This window comes from Gymnogyps californianus, chromosome 14 (assembly GCF_018139145.2).
Source record: "Gymnogyps californianus isolate 813 chromosome 14, ASM1813914v2, whole genome shotgun sequence".
Taxonomy (NCBI): domain Eukaryota; kingdom Metazoa; phylum Chordata; class Aves; order Accipitriformes; family Cathartidae; genus Gymnogyps; species Gymnogyps californianus.
Genome location: NC_059484.1, coordinates 20,264,610 through 20,278,655, shown reverse-complemented (window position 1 = coordinate 20,278,655; position 14,046 = coordinate 20,264,610). Strand labels below are relative to the sequence as shown.

Below are 14,046 nucleotides of genomic sequence, written 5' to 3'. Positions count from 1 at the left end.
AAGACCTGGGATTACTCATCGCCTGAAAGCATCAGATTTTTATTGCTGTATTATTTATATGTGACATATAAATATATTTTATTTTCATACATCTATGAATTGCTTAAAATATAAACTTGTATAGCCATCTGTTCTCACTACTGTTACGTTCCTCTTTTTTCTCCCTACAAATTCTGTTGTACCGTGTTCCCACCTTGTATCTTGTCTTGAGGTAAGTGTGAGCTTTTCTCAGCAAGGGCTGCCTTTCTCCCTATTTCCACAGTTCCTCACACAGTAATGATCCAACTGGTACCGTTGGATTCTACTGAACGTAAGAAAATACAATACATATTTTTATTTTATATAATAAATGAATACCACCAACTCATAAGAAGCACGCTTTAAAGAGCTACATAGCTGATATTAAACTACTACAAATCGGTAACAGTTCGTCCATTTCACTAAATGTAAATGTCCAGTGGAATGCCCATTTATTGCCTATCAGTTGTCCCTATGACAGGATAGTTCTGAATGAATACTGAAAATAGGTGGATATAAAGTACTTCCAGGATACTAACAGCAGGAGTAATCGCAATTCAGCATTAAAAAATATTTTCTTGAGGGTTTTTGTCATGAAATTTAAGATATCATTTTAAAACTGATCCCATGAGATAACAATGAGTTTTGATAAAGCCAAGATAAGAAGCCTGAATTCAGTGCTTCCCTGAATCCAGGATATTGGCTGCTCTACTTGTGCCAGCTGGCAAAGATTCCCAAGGGGCTGCCTGCCAGGTATGTGCCATCAGGAAGCTCCAGCCGCTGCTACTCTTCTTTTCTGTGCCTAGACCTCTCCTCCCATGCCAAAGAATATAAGGAGATGATGTAGGAGCCAAAAATACTAGCTGCTGTTGGCATGGCTGGGGGACTACAGTCTCTTGGGCTGAATGGAGTGGAAGAATTTGCCTTACGATTCCTAGATATATCTGAACTGTATTTCTGTACAATCAAGTAGAGGACACACACTGGGTCAACAGGAACATGACTTACGAGTATCCTCAGGCCCTGAGATTGTTTAATGGATTGTTGAGCCATGGTTATGCACCCATACCAACAGCAGAATTAATCTTCTCAATTATACTGAGATTTCTTTTTCTGTCAGTGCAGGGTATAAAAATCTGACCTCCTAAAAATTAATGTGTTAGTAAATGCTTGCAACTTTTTAGGAGTGATAATGAGTTAAATTATTCCTTTCTGAAATCTAGCTCTAACATTTTTTTTTTGAGCCTTCATGTTATGACCAGAGAGCTATTATGCTTTCCAACGTGTCGCATAGCTAAAAGCTCTTGAGAAGCTGTTGGCAGGCTACCTGCAGCTACGTTGAATTATTCATGTGGACTAATGAAGGTGAAACTATCCCAATGTCACCCTGCGCTCTAGCCTGCTCGCTGGCTGAAGCAGCTCAGAGGTGGTGGCCCCGTGGCAGGAGAGACCTGGATCAATAACCCTCCTCTTCCTCACCTGCCCTTCTGCTGGCTGCCTTGAACGGTCGGCTTCCCCCAGCCCTACACACAGCCAGAGATGGGCTGTCTCAGTTACAGTCTGTTCCGCTGCTGGTTTCACGTATTTAAAACACATCCCTTCTAAGAAAAATTACAAGTTTTTAAGTCAGGTTATTGTAAGACTTTGACGGAAGGGAGAGAGAAGCAGCGGTTAGGCACTGACAGGCCGGGAGCCCGCCGCTGACCGCGAAGAGGCTGAGGCGGGGGCCCGGGCCCGCCCTGAGGAGGCACTGGGCGCCGCGCCCTGGCGACCGAGCGCTGCGGGGCTAACGGAGCGGACAGCGGGAACCTGGCTAGACGAAGTGGAAAGCGCAGGGATGAGGCGGCAAGGGCAGGGACCAGGACCGGGACCGCAGGCCGCCCTGGGCAGCCCGGCCGGGGGCCATGACAGACCCCACAGCGCGACCCTGCGCCCTCCCGCCCCGCCGGTACCATGGCAACGCGGGAGGAAGCGAGACGAGCCGGAAAGCACGGTCCTCCCGGCGCGTCCTCTCTGGCCGCAGGAGGATTTACTCTCTGTGGCGGCCGCTCCTTCCCCCAATGGGAGGAGGCGGCGGGCGGCATGGCCCGGCATGCAGCGCGGCTAGCGCCTCACTTCCCGGCCTGGCCGCTAAGATGGCGACTCCCATGCACCGCCTCATCGCTCGGAGACAGGCGTGAGTGCGGCGGCCGGGGTGGGGCAGGGCGGGAGAGGCGGAGGGGAGCGGGTGAGGGAGGGTTCCACAGGCGAGCCGGAGCGAGGGGAGGCTCGCCGGGCTGTGCCCTGAGGCAGCCGCTTGAGGGGAGGGGGCTGCGGAGGGGCGGCTGTGGGCCCCGGAGAAGCGGGGCCAGGGCAGGGACAGGGGCGGCCCCCGCGAGTGGGGGCCGTGGGTCCGAGCGCTTCGTGAGGGCACAGAGCCCCCCCTCCTCGCGGGTTCTCTGCAGCCGGGGCAGAGTGCTGCTCGTCTGTAAGGAAACCGCTCCGAAGTGCGGCTGGGGTGACCCGGTTAGTGACATCGTTGCAGCGAAATGAGGAGAGTGAAAGCAGGGTTGTGGAAAAGGAGAGGAAGTCTTCAAACTTTCGCTTTTGGTGTTAGCACGAGTTAGCAGAGTTTTGGGAAAAGGCTACCTTACAGGTGTCGGCATGCCATAGTTTTCAGTGAAGTGTGTAAGATCTTGTGATGCAGGCATTTACTGATCTTCATCGTAGACTTTCAATAGTCACGTTAAGAAGAAATAAGTTCTATGTTCATGTTATGATGTGTTTACAGAACTGTAACAGAGAGGCAAAAAAAAAAAGAAACAAAGCGACCTTTACTCAGATCTGGATATTGCGTTCAAATAATTCTCTCAATACCAAAGGGATCTGATTGCAAAACACTGAAATGAGGAAAAGCCAACATTTTTGCTTGTTTATGTTAAGTACAGCAAATGCCTATGTTCCAGTCTCATGTATTACTTGAGTGGGCTGTTCATTTGTTTGTTGGTTTGGGTTTGTCTTTTTTTTCCTTCCTTAGAATAATTCATTTCTCATGTTTCAATTTTTGTAGTGTGTTTGGGTTTTTTGTCTGATTGTAAGAGTTGGATAGAATATGGATGATGTCTGCATTCTCTTTCCCTTTTTATTGTTTAGTATCATTTCTTTCCTATTTTCCAATGGAAAGTAACTTGGAATTTCGAAGTACTCATTCAATACTTGTTCTTTTAAGTTGCTATTTTATATGAGTGAAGGAATGATTTCTTACATTTCTTGTTATGTCTCAATGTGCTTGATGGGTATATGCCGAAATGTACATCTGCCAGCCTTTGCTTCTAGGTTGTGGTCACTGATCCCCGTGAAAAGTTTACTGTGGTCTCGTCCTTTTCGTTAGTGTTAAAACTCGTTAGTGCTGATATGGTATTTACAGATCTGTAGTTGTTGAGCTATTCTGATCTTTTTCCTGGTAATTACTTATATTGATTTTAGGGCTCGATCCTTATCTTTTTAGCTTGCATAGAATTGTCTGCCCTGGTCATGTGAATAGTACTAAAGCCCTGGAAATACTGAGTTATATTATTGTTGCTTTAAACTTCCATTCTGTTCCTGTGGAGACAGGTCTGGGCTAGTTTGGGATAGAAAAACATTCACTTTTCTTGGTTTTGTATGTTGATGAAGAGGAGGGAGTATCCTCGTTCTGTTTATATATAACTCTGGCAGAGCCAGAAGTCCAAGGCAAGACAAAGCAAACCATTCAAAGACGTTGGGGTTTTTTTGTTCGTTACTAGATGTACTGTGTCCTGTTGAAGTCTGAGTTAATTGTGCAGCATAGGCTGCAAGTTTAATTAGTTTTCCAGTGCTGATTTAGATTAGTATTTCTAAGGCTAGAGTGTGAAGCCAAATACTCTTTGCATTGAAAAAGTGATGGATGTTCAGAACAAGATTCCCTTCAAGATGCAGTAGAACTGTCACAGAAGGTGATGGCTAGAGTTGAAGGAGAAGCAATTCACACCTTGCCTTGTAAAGCAACACTCCTTTTGAGAGAAAAATGCTCACTACTGATCTGTTACTTTATGCTCTTGAAGTACTAAATGAACAGTCTAGGAGCCTCCTCCTAGATAAGGCAGGGCTGTTACCTTCAGATAGTTTAGATGGGCTGGCCTTGAAAAATTAGTATTTTGGTGTTTGGAAAAAATGATAGAAGGTGGAAATAAGTTACAGCAGTTGCAGTGAACTGTATGGGAGCTACAAAGTCCTGATTTTAGTCCTGGCTCTAAAACTAATTTGTGATTCTGACCTTGAGTGAGTCACTTGACCGTGGTATGAGTTTCCTTATTTGTAGAGGAGGAGGGTGTCTATGAGAAGATAGCAAAACAGCTTTTGCAAAGCTTCAGAGTAGTGGAGTAAGAGCTAGAATATGAAAATACGAGCTTTCTCCCTTAACTGGCTTCTAAAAACGATCGAAGGATTTTACCACGGTGTGAAAACTGAAATGTGGATGTGAAACACTCACTAAATACTTCAGGTGTTTGGATGGTACAGAGTAGTAAGTGAAGTCTTGCTTGATCTACATTGCACAAAGTGGGCAAGAATCTGATTGTTCTTATGATAAACCTTCTGCCAGCCTTTAATGAATCTTAGTAAATTCAAATAAGCTACAACTCAGATCATCTCTGTTTTACTTGCTCAGAATCCTAGGCTGTCTGTGAGAATTTGGCAGTTTGGTACTTGTGTTAAATTCTAGGATTTGGAAATGGAGCTGCCTGCTTTTTGCTGACAGTGTTCTAAAACATAATTTCAGTTACTTAGCTGAAGCAAGTTAGAACCACGTGCAGTTATTGAAAAGTAACAAATTGTATGCAGTGTAATCATTGCCAGTAAGTGTTGCACAATTATATCCTATAATGCTAAAAGGTGTGCCAATTAGGTTCATCAAAATGTGATTTTGGTGATAGGAATAATCTTTGTGCACTGTCAGAGAATGGTCCTAGCAGCATTTTTCAAAATGCTTAAGTTGTTTACAATATCTGAAGGAGGTAGGAAATTATGGAATCTTAAGAGTGAGGGAAGACTGCAAGGTAGGCTAACCAGCAGCTAGTATAAAACTAGAAGTGAAATTCAGGTGCAGTTGATGTGTGTGGTGACAGTTGATGTCAGTAGTTCAGCATTTGCTACTTTAGCAGAAGAAGACTTAAGCTGAAGCCCTGGAAAAGAGGAAAAGTGTCTCTTCTTGTTCTCTTTCATAAATAGTTGATATGAGAATGTTTTAATAAATGGAAATGTGTTTGCCTAAACTCTGTTACTGTTCTTGTCTTGATTTAAGATGTATAATAGCTAAAGCACCCATGAATGTCTGGTTTAATCATAACTACATATGCTGTTAAGTTTCTGCATGATTAAAAAAAATAACATTTTTTCCATAGGTAAAACAGGCTTGGAATTAGTCACTTAAGCAATTCTGCATTTTTATAGGGAGGCAAACAAGCAGCATGTAAGATGTCAAAAATGTTTAGAGTTTGGACATTGGACGTATGAATGTACAGGGAAGAGAAAATACCTGCATAGACCTTCGAGGACAGCTCAATTAGCGAAAATTCTTAAAGAAAAAGAAAAGCGACTCTTACTGCAACAAAGGTAAGACTGGCAGAATGAAAATGTCTAGTTTATTAATTAAAAGGTAATTTTGTACATGGGTGGGAAAGATGGTGTCCTAGACCATTTTCTGTCATCTCTTCTTCCAGACTGTGTGATGCTTGCTTAATATTAGAGCTGTTTTGTATGTTAGGTGGAATATGTACACTCAAGTCCCACAAAATTAAAATGTTGTTTGTTAACACCTGCTCATGTGAAATACACTTAAAACTTTTTTGGCCTGTCTGAAACAAAAGTAGTGCACTAAGCCAAAGCTAAAATAGTTGGAGCCTTTTCTGTGATGGAATACTGTTTCCTGAATTCCTTGGTTACTTGATTTCATATGTTTATGTGCTAGCACAAGCAGGTTGGTGTGAAGACTATAAATGTACTTATAACAAAGAAGCAATTCTTTCACTTCTGTTTAGGTTTGCTGTTAGACTGCGCAGTTAAAACCTGATCTTCTGGATATGACCTGACAGTGGGTTTGTGCCAGCACAGCTCCTGTGTATTGCTTATTATGAGCTGTAATGGTTAAACAGGTGAATGAGAGTTGGATTATCAGGTGCTTTTAACTCTCAAGCATAAAGTAAAAACATCTCACTGAATTGCATAACTATTTCCCTTTTTGACATCTGAGAAAGTGAGAGATACCTGCAGCTAAAGAGAAAAATCTAAGCAAAACTCTGCATGTGTAATGTGATTTCCTTTCCACTTTGCTCTGTGAGTAGACTTTAATGCTTCCCCCAGGTTTAATAATTGTTTTAACAAGCAACTCCAGATGACAAAGAGAAAAATAATGTAGCACATTAGTCTTCCATGAAATTCCTATGTGTGAGGGTCTCAGTTCTGCCATTGCAACTCAAATTTAGTTACAGTAGCTGGAGAGCTGTTGCCTCAGCCCCACTGAGGGACAGTATCGTTTGCAGCTAAAACTGTTGAGGATTTGGAAACATACCCTCTGTCACTGCCACTTGCAGCTCGGTATGTTGGCTGTAGGTCATTAGTGCTGCCAGGATGTGAGGTAGGGAGGACTGTTCACACCCTTTGCTCTGTTATCTTAATGGGGAAAGAAAATGGGTGGTAACCTCAGGCAGAGAGGTCTGATTTGACTCTGTCAGCTGTTTCACCTGAGGCACCAGTATGAATCAGAGTGCTGAAATACTGACTTAAGCGAAGCCCATTAGCTTGTGTTGAGTGACATAAAATGTTTGATTTCTTAAATTAATTTTGATCCAATGAGTAATTCTGAAGCAATTGTAATCCCCTAGTATTGTAGATAAGAAATCAGGAGTGCTTAGGCTCTAAAACTTGTTCCTGTTGGAGACAGAGTTTGGTAGAGTTCTTCAGAGACTCAAGACTTCTAAGACAAAGATTGAGTTTAAGACTCAGATTATTTCCTTGTTCCTTTCCTGCCCTATTTCTGTGGAATTCTGCAGGTTAACATTGGAGGATAGTGAATCGAGGCTGAAATTGTTTGTTGCCTAGCCATTGTGCTCGAGTCTGTGTATGGGATAATTTTATATAGGAGTTACAGGACTGTCCAGTGTCTGTCACGAATGGAGTTTTTTGAGCTGTAAGTCTAACAGTCCATAGTGCAAAGGGGTATGTGGTGTGAAATGTCATCTCATAAAAGGAAGACTAAGTAATCCTTAGATGGGAGTAGTTTTTAATGCTGGTTAAATTGGGCTGGATTCATAGTGGTTATATAATCATAAGCTCTCCGAAGCTCCTTAACTGTGCCATGAGGCATCCAGTTCCTTAGATGCCAATGTTACCCTTTCAAGGATGAAGCTTGTTCTTCATGGAAAGAACAACTTCCTAGGTCACGCTTTTACTTTTTGCATAGTTATTTGGAAAGTTATTTCTTGTCTGCAGAGAAGTTGGGTCTTCTACAGGTCTGCTTCAGAGTATTTGTATCATGATCTTTAAAGATCTAATAATGAATCATTAACCAGAAGGCAAACATAGTCTAATAAGGTTAATATTTACTTTTTGACAACCACATACAAGATTTTTCAGCATTAACTCATTTCAGCAGTTGTTCCAGGATCCTTCTATTTGCCCAGTGTTGACCCCACGATTCTGACGGACATTACGGAGGTTGCGCTTACTGTTGTCAGTAAAGCCCACTGCTTGCCCGTCCTAGAGTAGGAGTTGGGAGGGGAGGAAAGGTGAGAAAATGCTTATTCCTTAGTGATGTTACTGTGTTGAACCAAAACCAGGATGCCTGAGTCTTATTTATGGTTCTGAAGACAGTGTGGTGCCACAGGGAAAACAACCAAGTGTCATCAATGAGATCTGTTTGATCTGCGGGGGATTGACCTCTCTCAGTTGTGAAGTTCCAGAGAGTAGTGAACTCCTATACTTATCCATACGTTAAACGCTAGAGGGAGGCATAGACCTGTGCCACGGCAGCCCGGGTTACTCACATGCTGATTAGGTCCCGTCTTCTGAAAGGTGCTTTGGGATCTAATTCTGTTTACTCACAGTGACTTCTCTTACCTGTGAAACACCTGGTTACCTGGTAAGGGTACAAGGCCTTAATATAAATATTAACAACATGCAGCAGTACAGGAGGGATTATAATTTGGTTTGAAATTTGAAGATCAATGAATCTTCGTCTTGCCCACAGGAGACTGTGGAGAGTGTGGAAACCTCTTCTGTGTAATTATAATATTTTCATACCATACGTGTGAAAATAAAGAATTGAAAAAATCTCATTTTTCTGGCATACAAATGGCCTTGAGTACTTTTATTGAAATACAGTATAGTTTACACTTAATGCTTGTTTCTTTTTACCCTTTTCTGGAGTCTTTATCAACACATACTGCTGTCTGACTTCTAAATGAAATATATTTGCAGTTTTTACTTTTATTTCTGTGTTTTTAAGATGGCTTCTAATAATAGATTTCAGTTGAGGAAAAAGTATCCTGGTTCATGAAAGAACGTACAACTTCCTCATATATCAGTGGCACATTAAGTATGTTGTAAATATATATCATAAGGGACTACTTCAATCACACATGTGCATTCCAGGTTGAATTATGTGCTATATATTTGCAATGGATTGAGAAGAGCAGGTGACTGGTACATTTGAATGAAAGAATTTTATTTTCTTCAAAAAAAAAAAATCCAGAAGTGAAGACTGGTTTTGGGAAAAAAAAAACCAAAACAAAACTTAGTGTTTTGTTAAAAGAAACTTTCTTCTGTGTCATTTACCACTAAAACTTTATGTAAGTGTATGAATACATGGGAATCTGAAAGACAAATAGCTGGAAAGCATCAATATAAATAGATTGTTCTGTGTCTTTTTCTGTACTTGAAAGGAATGCATGGTGAAAGCTACAGACTAATTCAGTATTTTACCCTTTGTTTCAATGAATTCAGTTATTGTTAAATATGGTTATACAGAACTTTTTTGTATCCTTTTCTCCTATGCTTTTCCCATCCCAAAATGTTCTTGTCTGTATAATATGAAGAAAAGAGTAAAGAAGAGTAAAGCATACTTAACACAGAAAATGAAAGGTGAATTGCCACCTTTTTTTTCTTTCCTGATTTGTAGGTATTGTTGTTTTTCTGGTTTGAATAGTGACTGAAAATAGATGCCAAATGAACTTTGGGCGGTGTGGCTCTCTGCCAGTGGGATACCAGTTTTCTAATATTAAACTCAGCTCCACTGTGCTGCTATTTATTTAATTTTCCTACTGCATTAATCAAAGCCATTGTTTTTCCCCCCCTTAATTAGTGCTGGAGAAAGTACTGCAGAAAGGAAGACCAAGAAAAAAAGGTATGTGGGGAACGATGTCAAATTGTGCAGCTGTTTCAGTGTGTGATGTTGCACTGGGTACTGCGGCAGGCAGTTTGGAAGGGGTGTGTGGGCAAAGTCAACACTGCAAATACAGTTTTGATTTTACTGCTTTTAGCCTGTTACAGGTGTTTGTATGACAGACACTTGGAGAATTTCTACTCCTCTCTGTCCAAAAACTCTTAAATTCTTTGTGCTCTGCTTTTCTCCCTACTGATTGTCCTATTTCTACATGATCTTGCCTTAATAATAAAAGTCTTCCTATTTCTGCCTCAGAGTGCATCAAGTGTGTATTAAACAATTGTGCAAGAACGGCATACTGTTTTCTAGTCTGTAATTGCTCCACCTACCCATCTTGCTCTTAATTTTGTTGTTTTCATTCCCTTCTCATAGCAGCTGTCTCTCTGAAGCTTTGTCTAGAGAATGAAATAAAGCATCTAAAAAAACCCCCAACCCCAAAACCAAACAAAAACCCCTCAATCCCAGACCAAACCAAATCCAGCAAATAAACCTACCCCCTGCTCCAAGTAGTAATTTGAGCCAAGAACTCTTTTGACATTATTTCTACTTCACTTTGCATTAATGTTTGCTTGGGAATTAGCTTCTGTTTTTATTAGCAAAACCCTTTCAGGAACAGCTAGAACCCTGGCTGTAATACTCCTGCTAATCATGTTGTGAATTTTACTTGTGGGGGATGTCTGTACAGTAATAGCCTCATTATCTCTTCACATTTAGTTGACTGTTCTCTGTCCCTAAATCTGATCTTCTAAAAACAGTTTCCGGAAGACTTTTAAAGACTAGGCCTTTTGCTTTGTGTGGCAGTCATTAAATAAGCCACAGCAGTTTTTTAAAACACGCCTTTATTTCAGGCTGTCCTGTGGAATGTGGCTTTATTGGGATGCTTCTTGGTGAGTGTCTTAGTTCTACTGTCAGAATATGTTTTGTCAAAGGCTCCTTTCTCAGTAGTGTCCATTTATTGTTGGAGTTATTTAGGACTAGTGAGATCATAAATTAACTGATTTCTAAACAATGTAGTTCAGACCTCTTCCTGCCTCAGCTTTTTTATGTGCTGCAGTCTTCTACTTGGTATAATGATCTTCAGAGTATTTGAGCTCTAAACCAATGCAAAAATGAAAAGAGTGAAAGGATTTATGGGGGAGGGGGTGGTTTAGTCACTTTTTCCTTAAAATTTTAAAACTCTTCTAGGTTTGAATTGTTATCCTGTTTTTATGCAAGCACCAAAGCCATCAATATAAATTCCTTTCCAGATCGTTTGCTATTTATATTTTTATTATGATACAGGAAGAATTAAATGTGGAAAATTCAGCAAAGTGTTACCATTGAATATATAAGTTCCAGATTTAAAAAAAAAAAAAAAAAGAAAAGCAAAAGTTAGGCTTCTGGCAGTAGTGAGCACTAACCTTTTACATAGTGTATGTTTGTTTTGATATAAACAGTAATAAGCAAGCTACAGGCTTAACCAGAAAAACAGGAACAGGCAAAACAGCTGTTGTACAATCTTGTGACCTCAGGTGACACAGAGCAGTCTTCAGGGTGCATGTTGGCTTCAGTGTTCCCATACGGCATACTTTGGTTATTAATTGAAAGCCCACTTCATTCTTGGATCACATATAAATCTACTTGTCTGAAGGGTAAAATCATGTCTTAATTCACTTGTTTTTTCAGGCACCCAGCTGTGATTGTGCCCAAAATTGTAGATTCGATTTAAGTAGCAAGTTTAAAATCACCTGGGGTTGTTAGATGGTTGCAATAGAATTAGAAAGGACAAAAAGTCTCAGAGGGGTGATAGCATGTGTTACAAAATGCAGCAGTTGTTCCGCGATTGGTGCATGGAATCATACAAGATATTAACATTTGTGAACTTGTTTTGAGGAGAATGAATGCTTGTCTGCTGGAGAAATGTTGTACTTTTACAGTGGTGTAGTAGACCCAAAGATCTTAGCTCTATCAATCTATAGCATCTGGGTTGTCACCTTACCTAATTAGGACAAGGTGAAGTAGTGAATTTTACTTGCTCCCATCTCCATCCTCCTTATGTGACTACCAACAAGCCACATACTGCATCACCTGAAAACAAGTATCTGCTTGTTTCTTCTCTCAGATCTAGCTATTGCTTTCCTCTAGGAGAAGCAGCATTAAGAGTTATATTCTGATGTTTCTGTGAGTGGGTTTCAGATTATAACCTAAATATTGGAGGTCCATGGACTGCTCCTATGGATTCTGTGAAAGGTGATTAGGAAAAGAACGTTAAGTCAAAGTTGTTATTCAGGGGATCATCTGACTGATTCTTGCCCATATAAATGGATCTGCACATCTAATGAAACTGTTTAGATTGAAGCTACTAGTCCCATTTTTTTGGTTTTCTCATCTTAAGACTAGTTTTTCACAAACAAGTCTGTATTTAACCAGCCCTTATGGATTTATCTTTAATAAATAGCCATTGTGTCTGCACGCACAGAGACAGCAGATTACAGATGTATTATAGAAACTTCAGTGGTTCATAGCTTAATGCATGCATCCAGATTTGTCAGCTGACATGACCATGGCTGATAGGATGAAAAAAACATTACTCTTTCTCTAATAGCCTTAACATAAGCATTTCTTGAATTGTTGTATTTAACCCGACCCTCTAATAAAAACTACTACATCAATTTTCTAATGGAAAGAAGATTCTGCATTATTATATCTAGCATTTTTGCTGCTGTTTGGTTGACTTGGCAGGAAGCGCGGTGAATTAGTAACTTTACACTTTGTTTGGAGAAAGATCTATGGGAGAATTTAATTGTACTTTCTTGGAATTCATATTGTCTTAATCAGAGACCTTGATCTGGAGAACAACAGCCTCAGTAAAGGCTAAAAATGAAGGAAAAAAAATTGCAGAGGATACAGAAATCCACTTTGCTGTGTTCATAATTCTGTCTTTATCTTGGACTGTTTCCACCCCTTCTCCTCCACCCTGAAAACATAAGCATCCTGTAGTGGCAAGTAATTTGGGTTCTTTTGCCAGGAGTAATCTAAGAACAGTTTCCGTTGAGCACAATTCTGACATTTGTGAAATCACTGATGAAACTTCCACTGACTTTTGCATTGCCAAAATTTCACTCGTTATTACAGTGGTGTGCTAGGGAACTGATCTTTGTAATTTTTCCCCGAGGCTTTAGTAGTGCAGGACACTCATACTTCTGCAGCCTTGTTCTTCTATTTAGCCAAGTCAGTAAAGACACTCATCATTACTATGAATGAGATCCTTGCCAGCTTTCAAACTTAACCTTTTTCTGTAGTCCTGTTTTGGATTGCTTCACGTACATGGTGTCACTCTGCCGTTGCTCAAATGGCCAAAAGGCATTTGCTCAGAATTGGAAAGGGGGGGGGGGGGGGGGGGGGGGGGGGGCACAGGAATTTGTCTTAGATTGTCGGGCCTGGAAACTTTCAGACCAAATAATTGATCTTTGGATTACAACACAATATAAAGAACACTGTATAATGAATGCTGTCTCTAGCAGGCCTGTTCTCATCTGTGTATTTGTTTTCTTTCAGATCTAAAAGCGTGACCAGTTCCAGCAGCAGTAGCAGTGCCAGTTCGGCTAGCGATTCCTCATCTGACAGTGAAGATTCTTCTACCTCTTCTTCTGATGATGATAGTGACAGTGATGAGAGTTCCTCTACTTCCTCATCTTCTCCATCCTCGAGCAGTACGTCCTCTTCTTCAGAGTTTGAATCGGATTCTAGTTCCTCCAGCAGTAGCAGCAGCAGCACAGACAGTAGCTCTGATGATGAGCCACCAAAGAAAAAGAAGAAGAAATAGTGTGGTACAGTCTAGAACTGTTGTTTAGTGAATGATAACGCTCTTCAAAGATGTTTTGAGCCCATGGTTGCCAAACAGTTTAACTGGTCAACATTTCTACTGCTAAAACTTTCTAAATGTTTTGCATAGTTGTTCATAGGACATGAAAGGTATTAAATGGCACGTGAGACTTACTGAAAGAGTATTTTTGTGGTTTATCCTTTTATGGAAAATTTTACTTTTTTAGTTCAAAAATCTATCATCAGATTTGTTTATATGAGCTAAGGTCCAGTAACCTGGATGTTTACATGCTGGAAAGCAAAAGCTTTTTATTGCAGATCATGCTGTGCATCGTATGCTACTACTCTGTTTATGACAGCTTCACTTACATTTAGAAAATCCTCTAAACTATTAGAAGCAAAAGTTTTACACTGCTGGCTGTAGAGCACTGTCATTGTTGAAACTGAATGCACAATGTTGCACACAGAGGGCCTTCCATCTCACTGTTAACAAATGTATTATATGCTGCTGAGCTTTTTTTCTGATGGCTTTTCCTGATGTTTCCAGGTCGAGTCTTCACTGCAACATAAAACTTTAAATAGTGTTCATTTGTTAATGATCAATATACTACTTGTACTGTACAGAGGCTTTAGTCTTTTCAACTCGCCTGTTTCCTTAGCTCATGTATTTGTAGCATTTTCTGAGACAGAGTGTCTCTTGCAGCAGTGTCTGTGTGAGAAAGAGGAGCTGTGCACAGTGGAAGAATTATGACTGATGCTGCTTAGGAGTTTCATCTTTGTGCCTTTTT

General features: G+C 40.5%; 1 protein-coding gene across 1 annotated transcript; it reads left to right on the top strand.

The window, feature by feature from the left end:
- The first annotated feature begins 2,153 nt into the window (after positions 1-2,153).
- Positions 2,154-13,432, top strand: ZCCHC10 (zinc finger CCHC-type containing 10). The gene is made up of 4 exons (XM_050905274.1): positions 2,154-2,194; positions 5,467-5,628; positions 9,374-9,415; positions 12,992-13,432. The coding sequence occupies exons 1-4, from the start codon at positions 2,154-2,156 to the stop codon at positions 13,257-13,259; spliced, it is 513 nt and encodes a 170-aa protein (XP_050761231.1). The 3' UTR covers positions 13,260-13,432.
- The last annotated feature ends 614 nt before the right edge of the window (positions 13,433-14,046 follow it).

Excerpts from the sequence above, each read along its gene's own strand:
- ZCCHC10 (XM_050905274.1), top strand. The coding sequence starts at position 2,154 with ATGGCGACTCCCATGCACCGCCTCATCGCTCGGAGACAGGC. Across the intron at positions 5,629-9,373 it reads CGACTCTTACTGCAACAAAG|TGCTGGAGAAAGTACTGCAG; the intron begins GTAAGACTGGCA and ends CCCCTTAATTAG. Across the intron at positions 9,416-12,991 it reads AGGAAGACCAAGAAAAAAAG|ATCTAAAAGCGTGACCAGTT; the intron begins GTATGTGGGGAA and ends GTTTTCTTTCAG.